This window comes from Narcine bancroftii, chromosome 1 (assembly GCF_036971445.1).
Source record: "Narcine bancroftii isolate sNarBan1 chromosome 1, sNarBan1.hap1, whole genome shotgun sequence".
NCBI classification, from domain to species: Eukaryota; Metazoa; Chordata; class Chondrichthyes; order Torpediniformes; family Narcinidae; genus Narcine; species Narcine bancroftii.
This window is the reverse complement of record NC_091469.1, coordinates 425,013,265-425,031,176: the sequence shown is the minus strand read 5'-3', so window position 1 is coordinate 425,031,176 and position 17,912 is coordinate 425,013,265. Positions and strand designations below refer to the sequence as shown.

At 38.5% G+C, this 17,912-nt stretch overlaps 1 protein-coding gene across 4 annotated transcripts in view; it reads left to right on the top strand.

Annotated features, from left to right (window-relative positions):
* LOC138751634 (adenylate cyclase type 2-like) overlaps positions 1-14,606 on the top strand; it is a 650,763-nt gene extending 636,157 nt beyond the window's left edge. For 3 of the 4 annotated variants that reach the window (XM_069914176.1, XM_069914177.1, XM_069914179.1), the window contains one exon: positions 13,891-14,606. In XM_069914176.1, coding sequence (XP_069770277.1) covers positions 13,891-14,043 — 153 coding nt within the window. In that variant the 3' untranslated portion in view covers positions 14,044-14,606. Of the gene's footprint in view, positions 1-3,039; positions 3,381-13,890 lie in introns of those variants that run through there. The other variant, XM_069914178.1, reaches the window with a different exon arrangement.
* The last annotated feature ends 3,306 nt before the right edge of the window (positions 14,607-17,912 follow it).

The following is a 17,912-nucleotide window of genomic DNA, read 5'->3' as shown; positions in this document are numbered from 1 at the left end:
TTAGTACCAACTTGTCTCCTGTCCTGAAGGCTGCATCATGAGCTCTGAGATGTGCATGGGCCTCTGCGTCCAACCATGGTTCTGGTTATCCCTGGTTGTGTAGCACTTGAGCTCGATGACATCCTCAATGCACTTATTGATGTTGCCAGTCACTGAGCCTGTGTACTCCTTAATGTTTCCATGACAATTGTAAGTGGCCATCTCGCTGAAACTGTTGCAGTCCATATTACCAAAGCAGTCCTGTAGCGTCTCTATGGTACCCATCCCAGCCATGTCCTGATCTCCCTGCAAATTGGCTTTGTATGTTTTGCCGGCAGTCTGTATACTGGAGTTAACAGGATGGATATGTGATCTGAGAAACCAAGGTGGAGTAAGGGGCAACTTTGTATGCAATAGCGATGTTGTTGTGCACTCAACCTCGGATGTTCTCTCCTCCGGTGGTGAAGTTGACATGCTGCTGAAACCATGGTAGAACAGTTTTCAGGTTGACATGGTTGAAGTCACTAGCTAAAATCATTTCACTATCAAGGTGGGACATCTGGGCTTCACAGATAGCACCATAAAGTTCCTTCATTGCTTCACCCTCATTTGCTGAAGGCAGAACATAAACTGCAGCAATTCCCTGAGCAGGTAAAATAGTCTGTAAAACAATTAATTTTGTGGCATGATCATGACAATAAATTCTGATTCCGATTCATTTTACCAACCAGTCCCTATCTCTGCTGAGCAGAACTGAGGCATTTGTGCACCTGTTCTCACTGATGCAAATTCATAGTCCTCCTCCTCGATTCAATTTCTTGGAGTCACCATTATCCAAAAACTTCAGATGCTTGCATGGGTGGGAATTCTCACTGTTCCTCCATTATCTACAAAGCTCAAGTTAGGAGTGCAATACAAAATCTGTATGTGGCAGGCTGTACCAAAGGAAAACACAGGCACAATACTGTTTGGGGCAACACAGCTTTATTCCACTCACATCACTATCTAGTTGGCTGCTAGCTATGCTCACAATGTGATCCCGGGAGCGAGAAAGCACACAGTCAGGACCTCGGCTTTATACCATGGTGGTCGGATGTCATTAGGCCAGTTGTCGTGTCTCTAGGCCACCTGTTGGCCAAGTGATGTACCGCAGCATATCATCACACTGTAATCACCTAAAACATTCATATAGCTTCATTTGATCATTCATCTGCATTTTAAATAAGTAGTTACTGTGCTTGTCTCTGGTTAGTATTGAGCTGGAGGTATGGTCCAAAAATACACAGAAGCAACTCACAATCATACCTCGAACCCCAACTTCTACTGTCGGGAAATAAAGGATGCAATGTTTTGGGACAAATGTAGCATTTAAATTCTCTTCCAATCCAAACATCTTAAATAGGTGCTAAAACAATCTGGGAAAATTTCAGCCTGAACGTTAAGTGTATCCAGGATGGATTCCTGTCAAAGTATGTTGACAGGCTATATTAAAACTAGTATTAGGTAATGAACTGGGTCAGGTCACAAATCTCTTAGTGGGTGAACATTTGGGGGGTGGTGACCACTGCTCCCTAGCCTTTAGCATTGTCATGGACAAGGACAGAGTCAGAGAGGATGGGAAAATATTTAATTGGGGAAGGGCTAACTGTGAGGCTATAAGGCTTGAACTTGCATGTGTAAATTGGGATGACATCTTTGCAGGGAAATGTACTATGGCGATGTGGTCGATGTTTAGGGATCTCTTGCAGGATGTTAGGGATAAATTTGTCCTGGTGAGGCAGAGAAAGAATGATAGGGTGAAGGAACCATGGTTGACAAGAGAGGTGGAAGATCTAGTCAGGTGGAAGGCTCCATACATGAAGTTTAGGCAGCAAGGATCAGATAGGTCTCTTAAGGAATATTGGGCAGCAAGAAATGAGCTTAAGAAGGGGTTGAGGAGAAAAAGAAGGGGACATGAGAAGGCCTTGGTGAGTAGGGTTAAAGAATACCTCAAAGCATTCTTCACATGTGACGAACAGAAGGATGACAAGTGAAGGTAGGACCAATTAGACATAAAAGTGGGAAGATGTGCCTGGAGGCTGTGGAAATGAGTGAGGTCCTCAATGAATACAGGTACTTCCCTTTAGTATTCACTAAAGAGAGGGACATTAATGACAGTGAGGACAATATAGGTGGGGTAAGTGTTTTAGAGCACATTGATATTGAGAATGTGTTGGTTCAATTAAAATTTATTAGGATGGATAAGTCCAAGGGCCTGATAGAATATTCCCCAGGCTGCACTAAGAGGTGAGGGAAGAGAAGGCTGAGCCTCTGGCTAGGATTTTAATCATGAGAATGGCACCGAAGGATTGGAGGGCGGCAAATGTTGTCCTCCTGTTCAAAAAAGGTAGGAGGGAAAGTCTAGGAAATTATAGACCAATGAGCCTTATATCTGTGGTGGGCAAGCTGTTGGAAAGGTTTCTTAGAGATAGGATCTATGGCATTTAGAGAATTATGGTCTGATCAGGAACAGTCAGCACGGCTTTGTGAAGGGAATATCATGTCTCACAAATCGAATAGAGTTCTTTGAGGAGGTGACCAGGCATATTGATGCAGTCTTCATGGATTTTAGTAAGGCATTTGACAAGGTTCCATATGGTAGTGTTAAGTCATAGATCAGCAATGATAGAAATTCACCAAGACTGTTATTTTTAAAACAATTTATTTATTAATAATATAACAACATATCTTAAATTTAAACTTAACCCCAACTATGCACAAATATATATGTGTGTGTGTGTGTGTGTGTGTGTGTGTGTGTGTGTGTGTGTGTGTGTGTGTGTGTGTATTACCCAAACCATTATAGCTTAGGCACGATTCTGGAAAGTCAATTCCCAAAGGTCAGTCTTAGAAATCTTATGTTGAAACAAAACTTTTGAACTGATGTTCAGTAGTAATTATGAAGTAGGTGAGACACTGAGTCTTCAGATTGCATTTAACTCATGAATCTTTCTTGAGTTGTTTCCAGAGAAATGTTCTTTCATACGAATGATTGCTACAGCTCCCCTCTTCCTTGCATAGGAGAAATGAGACTTGTGACTGCCATGATGCTTCCAAAAACCCCAGCAAGTGCCAGATGAAATGACCGTCAGAATGGTAATGATCCAAATGAAGCATTTCTCCTGCTTCATTTACCCAGATATGGATCAATCCAAAATAACTATTACAATAGTCATAGTAGATCAATGTTCCCCCTGACAAGGAGAAATAGCAGAAGTGTCCATCTCACACAAAGTCCTTCACTTCTGACTTTAGATACTTGCTGATGATATTGAATGCTGCTTCTTCAAATGTCTCAATCGCATGACTTGCTTGATCAATACTCAAATCTGTTTCTGTTTCAATTTTACAAAAGCATGACTCATAGGCATATGAGTTCCAAATGTCCCATCTGGCCTTTCTTCCTGAAATAACAACCATTGTTCTTCCAAACCATTAGCTTTGTTTATAATTCCTCTTGATGGTGCCTTCTATCTGACCACAAGCTGTGGCTGGTTTTGCTACGAAAAGATTTTGTTATGAAAGGTTTTCAGCCTGTGTTAACCCTTAAAGTGTGGTTACTAAATAAAATGTGAGCTTATAACAGTAGACTTATTCAGAAACTCAGATGGCATGCAATCCAGGGAAGCCTGGCCATGTGGATTCAGAATTGGCTTGCCTGTAGAAAGCAGAGGGTTGTGGTGGAGGGAGTGCATTTGGATTGGAGGGTTGTGTCTAGTGGAGACCCTCAAGGATCGGTTCGGGGGGTTCTGCTTTTCGTGATGTTTTATTAATGACTCGGATAAGGGGGTAGAAGGGTGGGTTGGCAAGTTTGCAGATGACACAAAGGTTGGTGTGACCTGCCCAGCGCAGTTGGATCTTCAGCAGCGTGGTTTCGATGCTGTCGGCCTCTGCCATCTCGAGTACTTCGATGTTAGGGATGAAGTCGCTCCAATGAATGTTGAGAATGGAGTGGAAACAACGCTGGTGGAAGCGTTCTAGGAGCCGTAGGTGATGCCGGTAGAGGACCCACGATTCGGAGCCGAACAGGAGTGCGGGTATGACAACGGCTCTGTATACGCTAATCTTTGTGAGGTTTTTCAGTTGGTTGTTTTTCCAGACTCTTTTGTGTAGTCTTCCAAAGGCGCTATTTGCCTTGGCGAGTCTGTTGTCTATCTCGTTGTCGATCCTTGCATCCGATGAAATGGTAAAGCCGAGATAGGTAAACTGGTTGACCATTTTGAGTTTTGTGTGCCCGATGGAGATGTGGGGGGGCTGGTAGTCATGGTGGGGAGCTGGCTGACGTTGGATCTCAGTTTTCTTCAGGCTGACTTCCAGGCCAAACATTTTGGCAGTTTCCGCAAAACAGGACGTCAAGCGCTGAAGAGCTGGCTCTGAATGGGCAACTAAAGCGGCATCGTCTGCAAAGAGTAGTTCACGGACAAGTTGCTCTTGTGTCTTGGTGTGAGCTTGCAGGCACCTCAGATTGAAGAGACTGCCATCCGTGTGGTACCGGATGTAAAGAGACTACTAGTCAAGTATATGGATGAATTTAAAGTGGAGGGTTATATTGGGAGGCAGGGTCTAAAAGTCGGCACAACATTGTGGGCTGAAGGACTCTGCAGTGGTCGCAGCAAAGTCCTAGCAACCTACTCTCTGACAGTCCCAATGAAAAACCAGGACACCGGACAGACTTAATCTGTAAGAACCTCTGCCCCACTTCACTCTGCTGGACAAATTAAGAAAATACAAGGGGTAAATGTGGTGAACTACTGTATACTCATTTATCTGGCTCTGCCCCTTGCTGTGACTGTACCTGTCCCTCCACCTACTGGACCCTGTATAAAAGTCTCAATGCTGTAACTCCTCCCCCAAAGCCTGGGTTACACTTCAAGTTTAATGTAAATAAAAACCTGTCATTCTGTTTACTCCAGTCTTTCATGTAATTGATAGTACATCAAAGCAAAATCGACCAGAATAGCAAGAAACAAGTCCCTCCCTGATGAACTCAATACATTCTCCACCTGCTTCAAACAGGAGGCTAGTGACCCAGCAACACACCTGCACCATGATCATCACCGCAAATATCAGATCTGTTTCCTAAGTGTGAACCCATGAAAGATGACTGGACCAAACAGAATCCCTGGACATGTTGCACATCTGGAAGATCAGCTGATTTCAGATTTATGGTCAGAGTAATACAATCCTTTGTCTGTGGGTAAGGCAGAATTACCACTTATTGGCAGTACAAAAAAACTGACTCATTGTTCACATGTAAATGAACCGACTAGGAAATATAGAGAGATTTTTTAAGAAAAACAATCAATAAAGTGGAAAAGTACAAGTCCTTAAATGAGTCCCTGATTGAGTTTGTTGTTGAGGAGTCTGATGGTGGAGGAGTAACAGCTGTTCCTGAACCTGGTGGTGTGAATCTTGTGGCACCTATATTTCTTTCCTGATGGTATTAGCAAGAACAGAGCAAGTCCTGAATAGTGTGGATGCTTGATTGCTGCTGCTTTCAGTCGGCAGTGTTCCCTGCAGATGTTCTCAATGTGGGGAGGATTTTACCTGTGATGTCCTGGACTGTGTCCACCATCTTTTGGAGGCCTTTATGTTCAGGGGGATTGGTGTCCCAATACCAGAGCTTGATGCAGTTGGTCAGCACACTTTCCACCAGATATCTGTAGAAATTTGCCAGAGTTTCCAATGTCATACCAAACCTCAGCAAATTCCTGAGGGAGTAGAGGCACTGTCGTACTTTCTTCATGATGCCATTAGTGTATTGGGTCCAGGAAAGATCCTCTGAGATAGTGACTCCCAAGAATTTAAATTTGCATACCCTCTCCATCCCTGATCACCCAAAGATCACTGGATCGTATAACTTTGACTTTCCTTTCCTGAAGCCCACAATAATCTTCTTGGATTTGATGACATTGAGTGGGAGGTAGTTTTCAGTACACCATTCAGCCACGTTTTCAATCTCCCTTCTGTCTCCTGATTCATCACCCTTTTTTACACAACCCACTATTATGTTATTGCCAGCTAATATTTAGATGGTGTTGTCATACTAAGCCACACGGTCATAGGTGTATAGCAAGCAGAGCAGGGGACTAAGAATGCAGCCCTGTGATGCTCCACTACTGATGGAGATAGTGGAAGAGATGTTCTTACCAATCTTCACTGATTGTGGGTCTGGAGCTCGCACATATATTCATAGACATCTTCAACTTCTTGTTGCTGCATAAAAACCTGCTACAAAAAGGCCACTATCGTTCCATTTTTTTTAAATAATTTTTTCAAAAATGAATCATAGTGACATTTTAAATGTACAATATATTAAGCTTTTTCTTCCAAATACAACAAACATAAACAAAAACAAAACAGCCCATCCTCCCCTTTCATATATACAGATCTGTTCACCGTCAGAGTTTACATATATTTTAAATATATAGAATACAATTGGGGAAACTACATTTATATATAATAGTAACTTTTACACCTTTTCATTACTGTATCTGGGCCCCTATGTGTTCCAGGTATGGGTGCCAGATCTTTACAAAAGTTTCATATTTATTCTTTAAGTTATGTGATTTTTTTTCCATTTCTGAGGTCCATCATGCGGTAGAGGGGAATTGGACTTCCAAGTTATTGCAATACATTTTTTTTTGCTACTGCCAGTGCTATATTTATAAATGAGATTTAACATTTGGTCAATTTATCACTTATTTCATGAAATTACCTAATAGATATAGCTCTGGGTCACCCATGAAGGCCACACTTGTTATCTCAGTTAATTTTTCTGCAATTTCTTGCCAAAATGGCCTCACTTTCATGTATAACCACATGGCACATAGAAAGTTCCTGTCTCAGTCCCACATCTGAAACACATCCCTGAAATTTCACCTTTTGATCTGTGTAACTTTTGTGGGATAAGATATAATCAGTGTAAAAAATAGTACTGAACCAGTCCTTTTCTTGCATTTATACCAATCTGACCAGCTTCTTTCTGAAATCACTGCAACCAAGTCTGACTCCTATATTTCCTTTAACCTCTGCAACCCTGGCTTTGCACTTACACTCTGGAGAGCATAGTACATTTTTGTTAAAAGTTTGGGTGTATTCCTCATCCAAACTGTTCATTCAGTTTCACTAATTTCATGTGGTGACATCTTTCTCTTAAGAACGATTTAAGCTATAGAAAATAGAAGGTTCCATTGGCGACTCCATATTTGTATTTTAATTGTTAAAAGGACATAAGAGTTCATTTTGTGTAACAATCCTTAATATATCTTATCCCTTTGTCAAACCACAAATTTAATATTCTATTGCCTATGTTCACAGGCAATAACACATTTTTACACAATGATGCTTTTGACATTCCTACTTTTTTTTCCTATACATTTATTGATTTCTTGCCACGTAAGAAATAAACATTCTAATAATCATATGTATTAGAATGGTGTTATACGTCTTTTTATTTAGTGATTTGAAACACCATTTATAGATAAAGTTCTTTGTTTCCTCCTCCTCCAGTGAGTACATTCCCATTTGAACTCTAGACAGGGGATTTCTTCAGTGAAGAAAGTTGCAAGAAATCTAGCCTGTGCAGCTAGGTAATATTTTTTGAAATCTGGAAATCTAAGTCCTTGCAGCCTGTAGTCCCATGTCAGATTTTTCAATGCAGTTCTTGGTACTTTATTATTCCATAGGAACTGTCTAATATATTTTTTTAGTAGCTTTAATAAGTTTTTAGGTAATGAAATAGGCAACGATTGAAAAAGGTATTGCAGTCAGCATCATTTTCATTTTGACGCAGTTAACCCTTCTCACCAAAATAATCAGTAAATCTCTCAATTTTTGTAGGTCTCTATCTATCTTCCCAAGAAGAGGAACAAAATTTAGTTTGTACAGATTTTGCAAGTTATTGTCAGTTGCTAGTCCAAGATATTTTATTCCATTAAATATAAATATTCCATTTATATTTGCTTCTTTTTTGGTATCTTTCATATTCAAAATTTGTTAAAGGCATTTATTCACTTTTGTCCACATTTATTTTGTAGCCTGATATTCTTCCATATTTTTCTAGTGTTGTTTGTAATTTTTCCAAAGTTTTAGCTGGTTCTGATGGGTAAAATAGCACATCATTGGCAAATACACTAATTTTGTATTCTTCTTCCCTGACTTTGAAGCTATTAATATCTGGATCCCTTCTTATTATCTTGGCCAGCAGTTCAATCGCTAAAATAAAAAGCACTGGGGACAGGGGCATCTCTGTCTACTTGATCTACTCAAGAACACTGCTGACATCTGATTATTTGTTATTATTTTAGCTTGTGGTTTATGGTATAAAGTTTTCAACCAATTTATAAATGTTCTATCTATACCAAATTTGTCCAGTCTTTTAACTTAAAATGGGTATTCCAAACAATTGAATGTTTTTTACACATCTAGACGACTGTAATACTTGGATTTAATTCAGATTTAGCCATGTGTATTATATCAGTTCTGACAAGTATTGCCCTAACCTATTAGTCAATGCTTTCACTAGTAGCTTATAATCAGCATTTAACAGGGATATTGGTCTGTATGACAACGTTTTTTGTGGGTCCCTACTCTTTATTGGTAAAACTGTAATAATCATAGTTGAAAATGACTCCAGGAGAGTCTGTGTTTCCACAGCTTGCTCCAGGATATCCATTAAAAAGGACATTAATAATTCTTTGAATTTTCTGTAAAATTCAGGTGGAAATTCATCCTCTCCCAGTGATTTATTAGCTTGTAGGGCACCCAGGGGCTTTTTGATTTCTCCCCCTTTTGAAGGGAGCATCTAATTCTATCCTTTCTCTCTCTTCCAGCCTTGGATGTTTGACATTCTAGAAAAAAATTCTTCCATTTCATTCTCCTAGTAATTCTGTTTAGTATATATTTGTGTAATATTAATTTCTTTAAAGTGCCATTAATTTTTTTTGTTTATATACTAGAGTGTCTGTTTCTGTTTTTATAGCATTTATCATTCTTGATGACTCATGTTTTAATTTGCCAAGCTAAAACTTTGTGCACTTGTTCAATTGTTGTTTAATTTTTAATATAGTTTTTTTAAATCGTTCTTTACTATTCTTCGTATAGGATATTATTTGTCCCTTTAAATATGCTTTAAGCATGTCCCATATCAGAAGACTATTATTAGTAGACGGCAGATTTGTTTCACAAAATATTTCCATCTGTCTCTATAAATTTGCTGATGTCTTTTCTTTTAAGCAATGTAGTATTGAGATGCCATCTGTATACATTCTCTTACTTTTCCATTGTTGCTATGGTTAATATTAATGGAGGATGGCCTGATAGAAGCCTCGCTAGATATTCTGTTTTTATCACTCTACTTTTTAAACTGGGCAGACATTAAAAGCATGTGAGCCATGCACCCTTGAATGAAAAGAGTAGTCTCTCTCTCTCTGGGATTTAATTGCCTCCATACATTAATAAGATTTAGATCTTACATATATAAAATTGTGGTTTTTGCTGCTTTCAACCTCATTATTGTCCTTGCCAATTTATCTAGTATTGGGTTCAAGCAGAAATTAAAGTTTCCTCCAATTAATATATTTTGTCTTCCCTCTGCTGTTTTTAAGAAAATGTCCTTCATAAAGTTTTCATCATCATAATTTGGGGAATATATATTCATAAATGTCCACACTTCTTCATAAATATTTACAGTGTGCCATTACATACTTTCCAGCTTGATCAATTGAGGTATCTTCTATTATCTCTGGTGTATTTTTATTAATTACAATAGCCATCCCTCTTGCCTTTGAACCAAAGGAAGACAATATTATTTGTCACACCATTCCTCTTTTTAATTTATCATGTTCCAATTTGGTAAGATGTGTTTTCTGCAAAAAGATTATATCCACTTTTATTTCTTTATGTATGCCAAGACCCTCTGTCCCATTTATTCTGTTAATATTAAAAAGGCTAATAAACTTCAGTATTTTATCCATACCATTTTTCACACAAATATTGTATAACAATAACATTTTTCCAATTTTCTAAATAGTATCATAACATTTCCCTAATGAAAAAACATTTCCAACACACACATTTCCGATTTAAGAAACACACACGTATCCTGGCTCTGACGGTTATGTTGACAATAGTACCCGGAAGCAGCGAAAAAAGCCCACTGGTTCCTTCTTCTAAAGAAGAAGAAACCCTCCCTTTGGCGCCATCTTTTAAAATTGCTCCTCTCCTGGCACCATTTCTCCATTTCTTCTCCCCCCCCCCACTCCCCCATTCAAGTTGGAGTTCCCACCTTACTGCTTTTCTGACCACATTTTTGTCTTTTCAGAGCTCTCCAATGTTTTTTTTTCTTTTTTAACAGTGAAAACAAGGCAGCTCACTACTATTAGTATAAACACAAAGGTGCGTCTTTCAGTTTGTCCCATTTTAAAATGGTCTTTTCAGCCAGCGACTTTAATCTTTTCATTAAAAATTCTTTAAAATTCTTCTACTTCGTTATTCTTGAAAATTCGTCTATTGCCTTCTAAGACATCTATCCTCAATGTTGCTGGATAAATCAGTGAATATTTAAAGTTTTTAGATCACAGTTGTCCTTTTACCTCATCAAATTGCTTTTGCATTGTCCACCACTAACAAGCCATTATTATTTTTTGAATATTCATATGCTGCTCCCAAGATTGCATCTCTTTCCCGGTAATTTAATGTCTTACCAGGACTGGTCATGGTCTCCGTTAGCTGGTTCTTCTGGGTCCAAGGATCTGGTGTTCCCTTTCAATTTGCAGCTTTGCATTTAACTTATTTTGTCCCAGCATCTATAGGAGCCATGTTTCAAAGAAACTCACCGCATCTTTTCCCTCTATTTCCTCTCTCAGTCCAGTGATTCTTAGGTTGTTATGTCTACTAAAGATTTCCATATGATTGATCTTGTCCATCAGTCCTTTCTTTTCTATGTTCCATATTTTTGCTTTTCTTCCAGTGTCTTCAGCCTGTCTTTTGTCCAGCCCAGCCTCTGAATGAGTCATTCATTCACTTAAGTCTTCCACAACTTCTTTAATTTCCATTACCTTCCCTAATATATTTCTCATCACTGATTCCATACTCGTAAAATGACTGCATAAAGTTTCCAATGTGTTCAGGATGGAAGCTATATCTTGGGCCAACTCCTCTGCTCTGCTGGCTTCAGCCGGTCCCAAGGCCCCTGCTGAATCACTCCTCATCAGGCATCCACTCGATGTTCCTGGCTGATCAATTGCTTCTTCAGTTTTTGTTCTCAGTTGCCTCAGTCATTTAGCACTTGATTTATTCACTTTTGACAATATAATTCTGGTTTATGAGCTTTTAAACTGTCTTTTCAATACTTTTTATGGAGAGCTCTTTCAAAACACCTGCTCAGCTCATTAGCATGGCCACACCCCCATCATTCCATTATTGAAGGAAAACATAAAAATGACTACCATCTGGCGGCTCTGACATCATCATCGTGAAATGCTTCAAGAGGTTGATCATGGGCTCACGTTAAATCCAGCCTCTCAATCAGCATTGATCCACTCTAATTCACCCATCCCTATGACAGGTCCACGGCAGAGGCTATCTTTATAGCCCCACAATCACCTTGGAAAATATGGACAACAAGACATCAATGTCAGTCTACTATTCATTGACTACAGCTCTGCCTTCAACACAATAGTGTAAAATAAACGTTCAAAAATTGAGACCTTGGCCTCAGCAATCCCCTCTGCAACTGGATCCACAGCTTTCCTGTCCTGCAATCCTCAGTCAGAGAGGATTGGTGACAGCACCTCCTCCATGTTAATTCTCAACACCAACATATACTGCCCCCAAATATTCTTCATGAACTGCCATCATAGCCAATGACGAGTCAGAATAAAAAAGGGAGATAGAAGACTAGTGGCTTGATGCTGGGTCAACAACCTCTTCCTCAATAATAACAAGACTTAGGAGTCTCTGGGTGGAGCTCAATCTCCTGTTCACAGCAAAAATGCTGACGTGGAGGTGGAATACAAGTTTTTAAGTTGTGAGGGGTAAGCATTGCTGAAGGTACTTCCTGGTCCAACAAACTGCACCAGCACATCATTTTCTCCAGAGTTTGAGGAAATTCAACATGCCATCTATGTTGCTCAGCAGTTTTTACAAATGCATCCTTGAAAATATACTATCAGGATGCATCACTGAATGGAACAGGAACTGCTCTGCCCAAGATCACAAGAAACTTGCAGAAACACAGCTCAGATCATCATACAAACCCCCCTCCCTTCATTGATTGTACTATACCTCCCGCTGTCTCAGAAAAGCAGCCAACATATCAAACATCTCATCCCCGCTTCAAACTTCTCCTGTTGAGAACAAGGTACATGACTGTGAGGTCATGTATCACTAGATTCAAGGACTGTTTCTTTCCTACTGTTATCAGACTCTTGAACAAATGTCACACTGGTAAAATAATGTTTGGTCTGCTCAAACTAATCTTTGTATTGCTGAAGTTGTACTCTGTACGTACTGTGTTTCACTGCTATTTCATGTAGGGGTTGACTAGATGGACTGCTCACAGAAAAAAAAAACTTTCTCACTGAACCTCAACATTTGTGATAATAATGTTATGGACTATGACTGTTTTGACAGCAGACTGTGACTTTAAGAAAATGGATTTCTCTGCAGCCTCCTGTTTAACAAAATTGTGCTAACTGGCTATAGTTGGGCAGCTCTGATAAGGGAGAGAAAAAAGGCTTTAACTGCAACAATTGACTGAGTCATAAGGAGACCAGCAAGAAGAAACCTGGAGAAAGGAAGACGAGAGAGTTCACCAGTCTAGTCTAGAAGGAAACTCAGAGACACGGTTCTCTCTTGGTTGAGAATGACAAAGAAAATCATTTAACTTCTTCTGATTTAAGAGCTGTTTGGAAAGCCCAGTTTAGAGAAAAGCCTGTGTAGGAGTCATAAGTCTGAGGTGCCACATCCTCCTGTTATCTTTAGTGTTCAATTGTGGACTTTGATGGTTTTTATTAACTGACTTATCTGACAGGACTGTAACATTTTGGGATTTTTCCTTTGTAATTTCTGCACAGACAGTATTGTCTGGGTATTTTTACACACACATATACACACACACACTTTGAAAATATATTTAATTCTGTGGGTTTGGGGAAGACACAGTATTATTAATTGTTGTTAATAAATATAGAGTTATTGAACTGTGTTTTCCTTTGCTGCTGGTTTGGGGTGTAACTATGAACTTGGTCTGGAGTGGTGAATTAAGATTCTAATGCCAAATATCAGAGGTAATTCAATTTTATTTGCCAGATTTGGTGAGTATGAAACAACGTCAAGAAAAGAAGTACCTTCTGTGGGCCACCCATTTTTATTTCTGATTATATGCACATCACCCTGGAAATGTAATTATAAATTCAGTAGCTTATAGTATAAATGTGGCAGCAAGACAATTGATAGAATCAGTAAACAAATGAGAAGGAGAAGCAGCTTCAGCAAATATTATAGCCTCCAATTATCAAATTTATTTCAAACATTAAAGGAAATGAATCAGATATATGGTCGCATTTACTTTCCTTGTGGTGACAGGGCTCCAGGCAAACATGAATGAGCCAAATTTATTGTAATTCTTTCAGGGCAGTAGGCTCAGTGTCATGCATAACTTTTTCTAGCACCTTGAACTGCATAGAAATGGGCAATAATTAGATGGAAAGACTAAATATAACTATAAATTCATACTATTTCTATTGTATTTATTTGATATGGCAATGTCAGAAATTCAAGTCTCACAAGAAAGTAACTTCATGTAGCCTGAAATATATGAAGAAAATTACTGTAATGACAACTAACTTTATGTTTCCTTTTTTCTAGATCACAGAGGAAACAAGTAACATCTTACAGACTCTTGGTTACAACTGTACATGCAGAGGAATTATAAATGTCAAAGGGAAAGGGGAACTTAAAACATACTTTGTAAACACAGAAATGACACGATCACTATCGCAAGGAAATGTGGTGACCTGAAATACTGAAGGCTTAACGTTAAAGACTGACAACAGAGTAAGATGTGTCTGAAGGAGTGGATCTCAATAACCACCACTTGTACATAGGTTTGATTCCATCATTAGCTGCACACACATTGCCTATGTTTTGGAAATGTAGAGCTATTATTATCTAAATTCATCTGATTTATGGACATGTATATGTGCCTGCTGACAACTTATTTGCTTTATTTGAGCAAGCTAATTTCACACAAAACCAGAGAATACTGGAAACAGCAGGTCAGGCACCAAATGTGGAGACAGAAATATGTAATGTTTTTAGTCCATGAACTTTCACCATCATTCCATTTTTTTCTCTCTATCAATGCTGCTTGTCAGCTCTAACATTCTCAGTTTTTATTTCAGATTTTCAGCATCTACAGATTTTTTTTGTTGGAAATGAACTTACAATGACCTGTTTTTAAAATATGCCTTGCATTGTTGCTTTGTTTTATAATAACTTATTAAACGTTTGTATGTTCTTCTATTTCCAGAATCTGTCATCTGTTGTTGCTCCATGGAAAAATAAACAAAAGCTCTGATGCATTAAGGTTGACCTCATTTACCTTGCTATGTAGACTACAGCTTCTACCATCAGTGGTTAGCTTTTCATTACTAATTAACATTTTCTCAGTCCTTTCAGCAAATCAAACTGGTGTAAATTGAGAAACACAAAAGCTGCAGATGCTGGAATCTTAAGCAAAGAATTGCTGGAGGAACTCAGCATATCTGGCAGCATCGACAGGTAGAAATTGCCATTCAACAAATCAAGACAAAATCCTTTTATCAAGTCTGCATCTTTGTATCCCCAGCTGCATAAGAAGAACTAATAGAAGGGAAATGCTGGAATCGGATCTAGGATGAGTGATGCCTGTGAGAGGGTCATGGTAAATTTATGGCCAACATCCATCCACATGGATTCCTGGAGTGGAATCTTCCAGAAATCTCCCAGCATGATACTGGGAAATCACTTCTCAGGCTCTGATTCAGATTCAGAGCCCCAGTGACAATTATAGAACAATATTAAAGAGAAGGGATTTATTTTCTTTAAAATTTTATGTGCATTTATGTGTTTTAACTAATGTTTTAGTTTACATTTTTAATGACTGTACTTTGTTTTTTTCTTTCATTTATAGATTAAATATCACTGAATAGCATAACTATTTAAGAACTATTGAAATTGCTCACAGGTTTCTCAGCTGACCAAGCCTTGTTTTTTAGTTTATTTACATTTTTTGGGATATAGACATCAGAGCAAGACCTGCATTTATGGCCCATCCCTAACTGAACTTGAAAATTTGGTGGAGAACCACTTGGCATTCTTTCTGATGAATGTAATCCCAAATGTTGTTGGACAGGAAGTTCCAGTGTTTCAACATTGTAAGTATGAATGGACAGCAACATGTTTCTAAGTCAAGACAGTGTGTAACTTAGAGGAGAACCTGCAGGTTGTAATGTTCCCATGTGTCTGTGACCTTTGTCTTTCTTGGTTGTGAAGGTTGTGGGTTTGTTGAAGTAGTCTGAATGAGTGTATTTTTCAGATGATAGGTAATACAAAAAAGCACCAGTGATGGAGGGAATGACTGTTCAGGAGACTGCAGATGCTGAAATCTGAAACTAAACACAATTTTCTGTCAGAACTCAGTGGGTCAGCAGCATCAGTGAGAAAAAAAAGAATAGTCTACAGTTTGATGAAGGGTTCCGGTGTGAAGTGTCAGCCATTTCTTTTCTCCCACTGATGCTGCTCGACCCATTGAGCTCCTCCAGATTGTGTTAGCAAATGATGGCTCAGGCCGTGGAATCTCTCTTATTCATCCTTGTATGTGAGTGGTGGGACACTCTGGTCAGTCTGTGATTACCTGCATGATGAAACTCCCTTGCCTGTGCACATTATAATCACAATTATTCTCATCCATTCCTCCAAAATTGCACACTCACTGATTGAAATTGGAAAGAGTCTGAAGGAGTTTTCTTTTCAGAGATGTGAAAATGAATTAAATGGTGCCTGTGCTGCAGGTTCTAATGATTCCATGAACTTTAGCTACCTTTTTCTCATAGTTTCAACCATCAATCATGCAAAGATGTTAGAATCCATCAATTTTAACGTCTAGGATTTATCTTTCCAAATAAAACATGGTGGACCCTCTCCATATAAATTGGTTCTAAAAATTACAATTTCTTACAGTTAAAGCAATGAATTGACTGGAAGGCTCACAGTAGAATTTAATTGGCTCTCTGGTTACTTTGAACTGATCAGATAAACAATTTACTTCTGTTTCAGTTCCCTTCGAGTTCCTAATTTAAGTAACAGAACAACTCATATCCAATTAACTGCTATCGAATGTCTTCAAGTCGTTATCTTTATTGTTCATACCATGCTCACGTGGATTGACATAGATTCTCAAGATGGGGCATGGGAATATTTTATTGGGGTGTGGGACTTAAGAATATTTTAGTGGGGCATAGGAATATTTTGGGAAATAATTAAAAATTTGGTTTGAAAAAAAAATTTGTTATGTTGGTGTGAAAGGTGTGACTTGGCAACACTGTCAGTACATCACAATTGTGGTAACTTCCAAGTAAAATCACTCTTTTTTTAAAAATTTTCATAATGTGTTTTTGCTCTTCCGATGTTTATCTGTTGTTTCTCCATTGTTTCTCCTATTTTAACTGTTGTTAACCTTGGTTAATATTATAATCATATCTTTTCTGACCAGTCTTTTTATCATCCATTCCAAATGATTTCATTGGCGATGAGGATTCCAAATGATCTCAACAAGAAATTTCAGTCAATTCTATTGGTTGACTAAGTGTGAGGTAACTAATGCTGCTACAAACGTCATTGTTGAACATTTGAAAACGTTGGTTACCGACTTCAATGATAGATTTTGTGATTTAAAGCAGTGGATTTTCCTTCTTGGTTAACTCAGCCATTGCTTGTGGACTTATCTGAAGTTCCAGTGCAATACCAAGAGGTGTTATCTGAGTTGCAACATAATGAATCTGTGAAATCTCTGTTCAAAATTAAAGGAAAGATGATGTGGCTGTCTAACGAGATTGAAAAAAAAACATACAAACTCGATTACTTTAGCAAGGGAACTATTGATACATTTTCCATCATCTTATTTTGTAGAATGTGGCTTCAGTGCTGTTAGTGATTTGCTACAAGCTAAGAGAAACTGGCTGGAAATTACAAAACGTGAAGATTTGAAACTAACAAAATTAGTCCCTTGAATCAAAGAAAATCTGCAGCCAGCATCAGGAGCAAGGTTCCCACTGAAGTCACGACAATTGTTGAATGAGTGTTTGAGATAGTTGACATATTGAATTAGTAGTTGAATGTGAAAGATGAGTTACAGTGTATTCCTGACCTTAATTGCATTGAAATACACTTGCAGTAAATGATTTAATTAAAACCTCTTTTGAATATATAACTTTTTTTCCGCTAATGGTGGGGCATACATTTTTTTTTAACAATTAAAATGGGACCTTGGGCAAAAAAGGTTGAGAACCACTGAGTTAGAAGTTAAACACATTGAAATATTACAATATTAAGACATATACAGTTAAAATTCATGGTACATTATCCCTATATGTTCTGGGAATTCCGGAGCCTGATGACTTGGGGAAAAAAAGCTATTTCCCAATCTGGACGTAAGAGCTCTAGTGTTATAGTACTTCCTACCAGATGGCAGAAGGGAGGACAGTTTACATGAGGGATGTGTGGAGTCCTTCACAATGTTCATTGCCTTTTGCCTGCATCGAGTGTTGTCGATGCCCTTCATGGTAGGAAGAGACCCTCCAATGATATTTTCTCCTGACTTCACTAACCTCTGCAGGGTCTTGTGATCT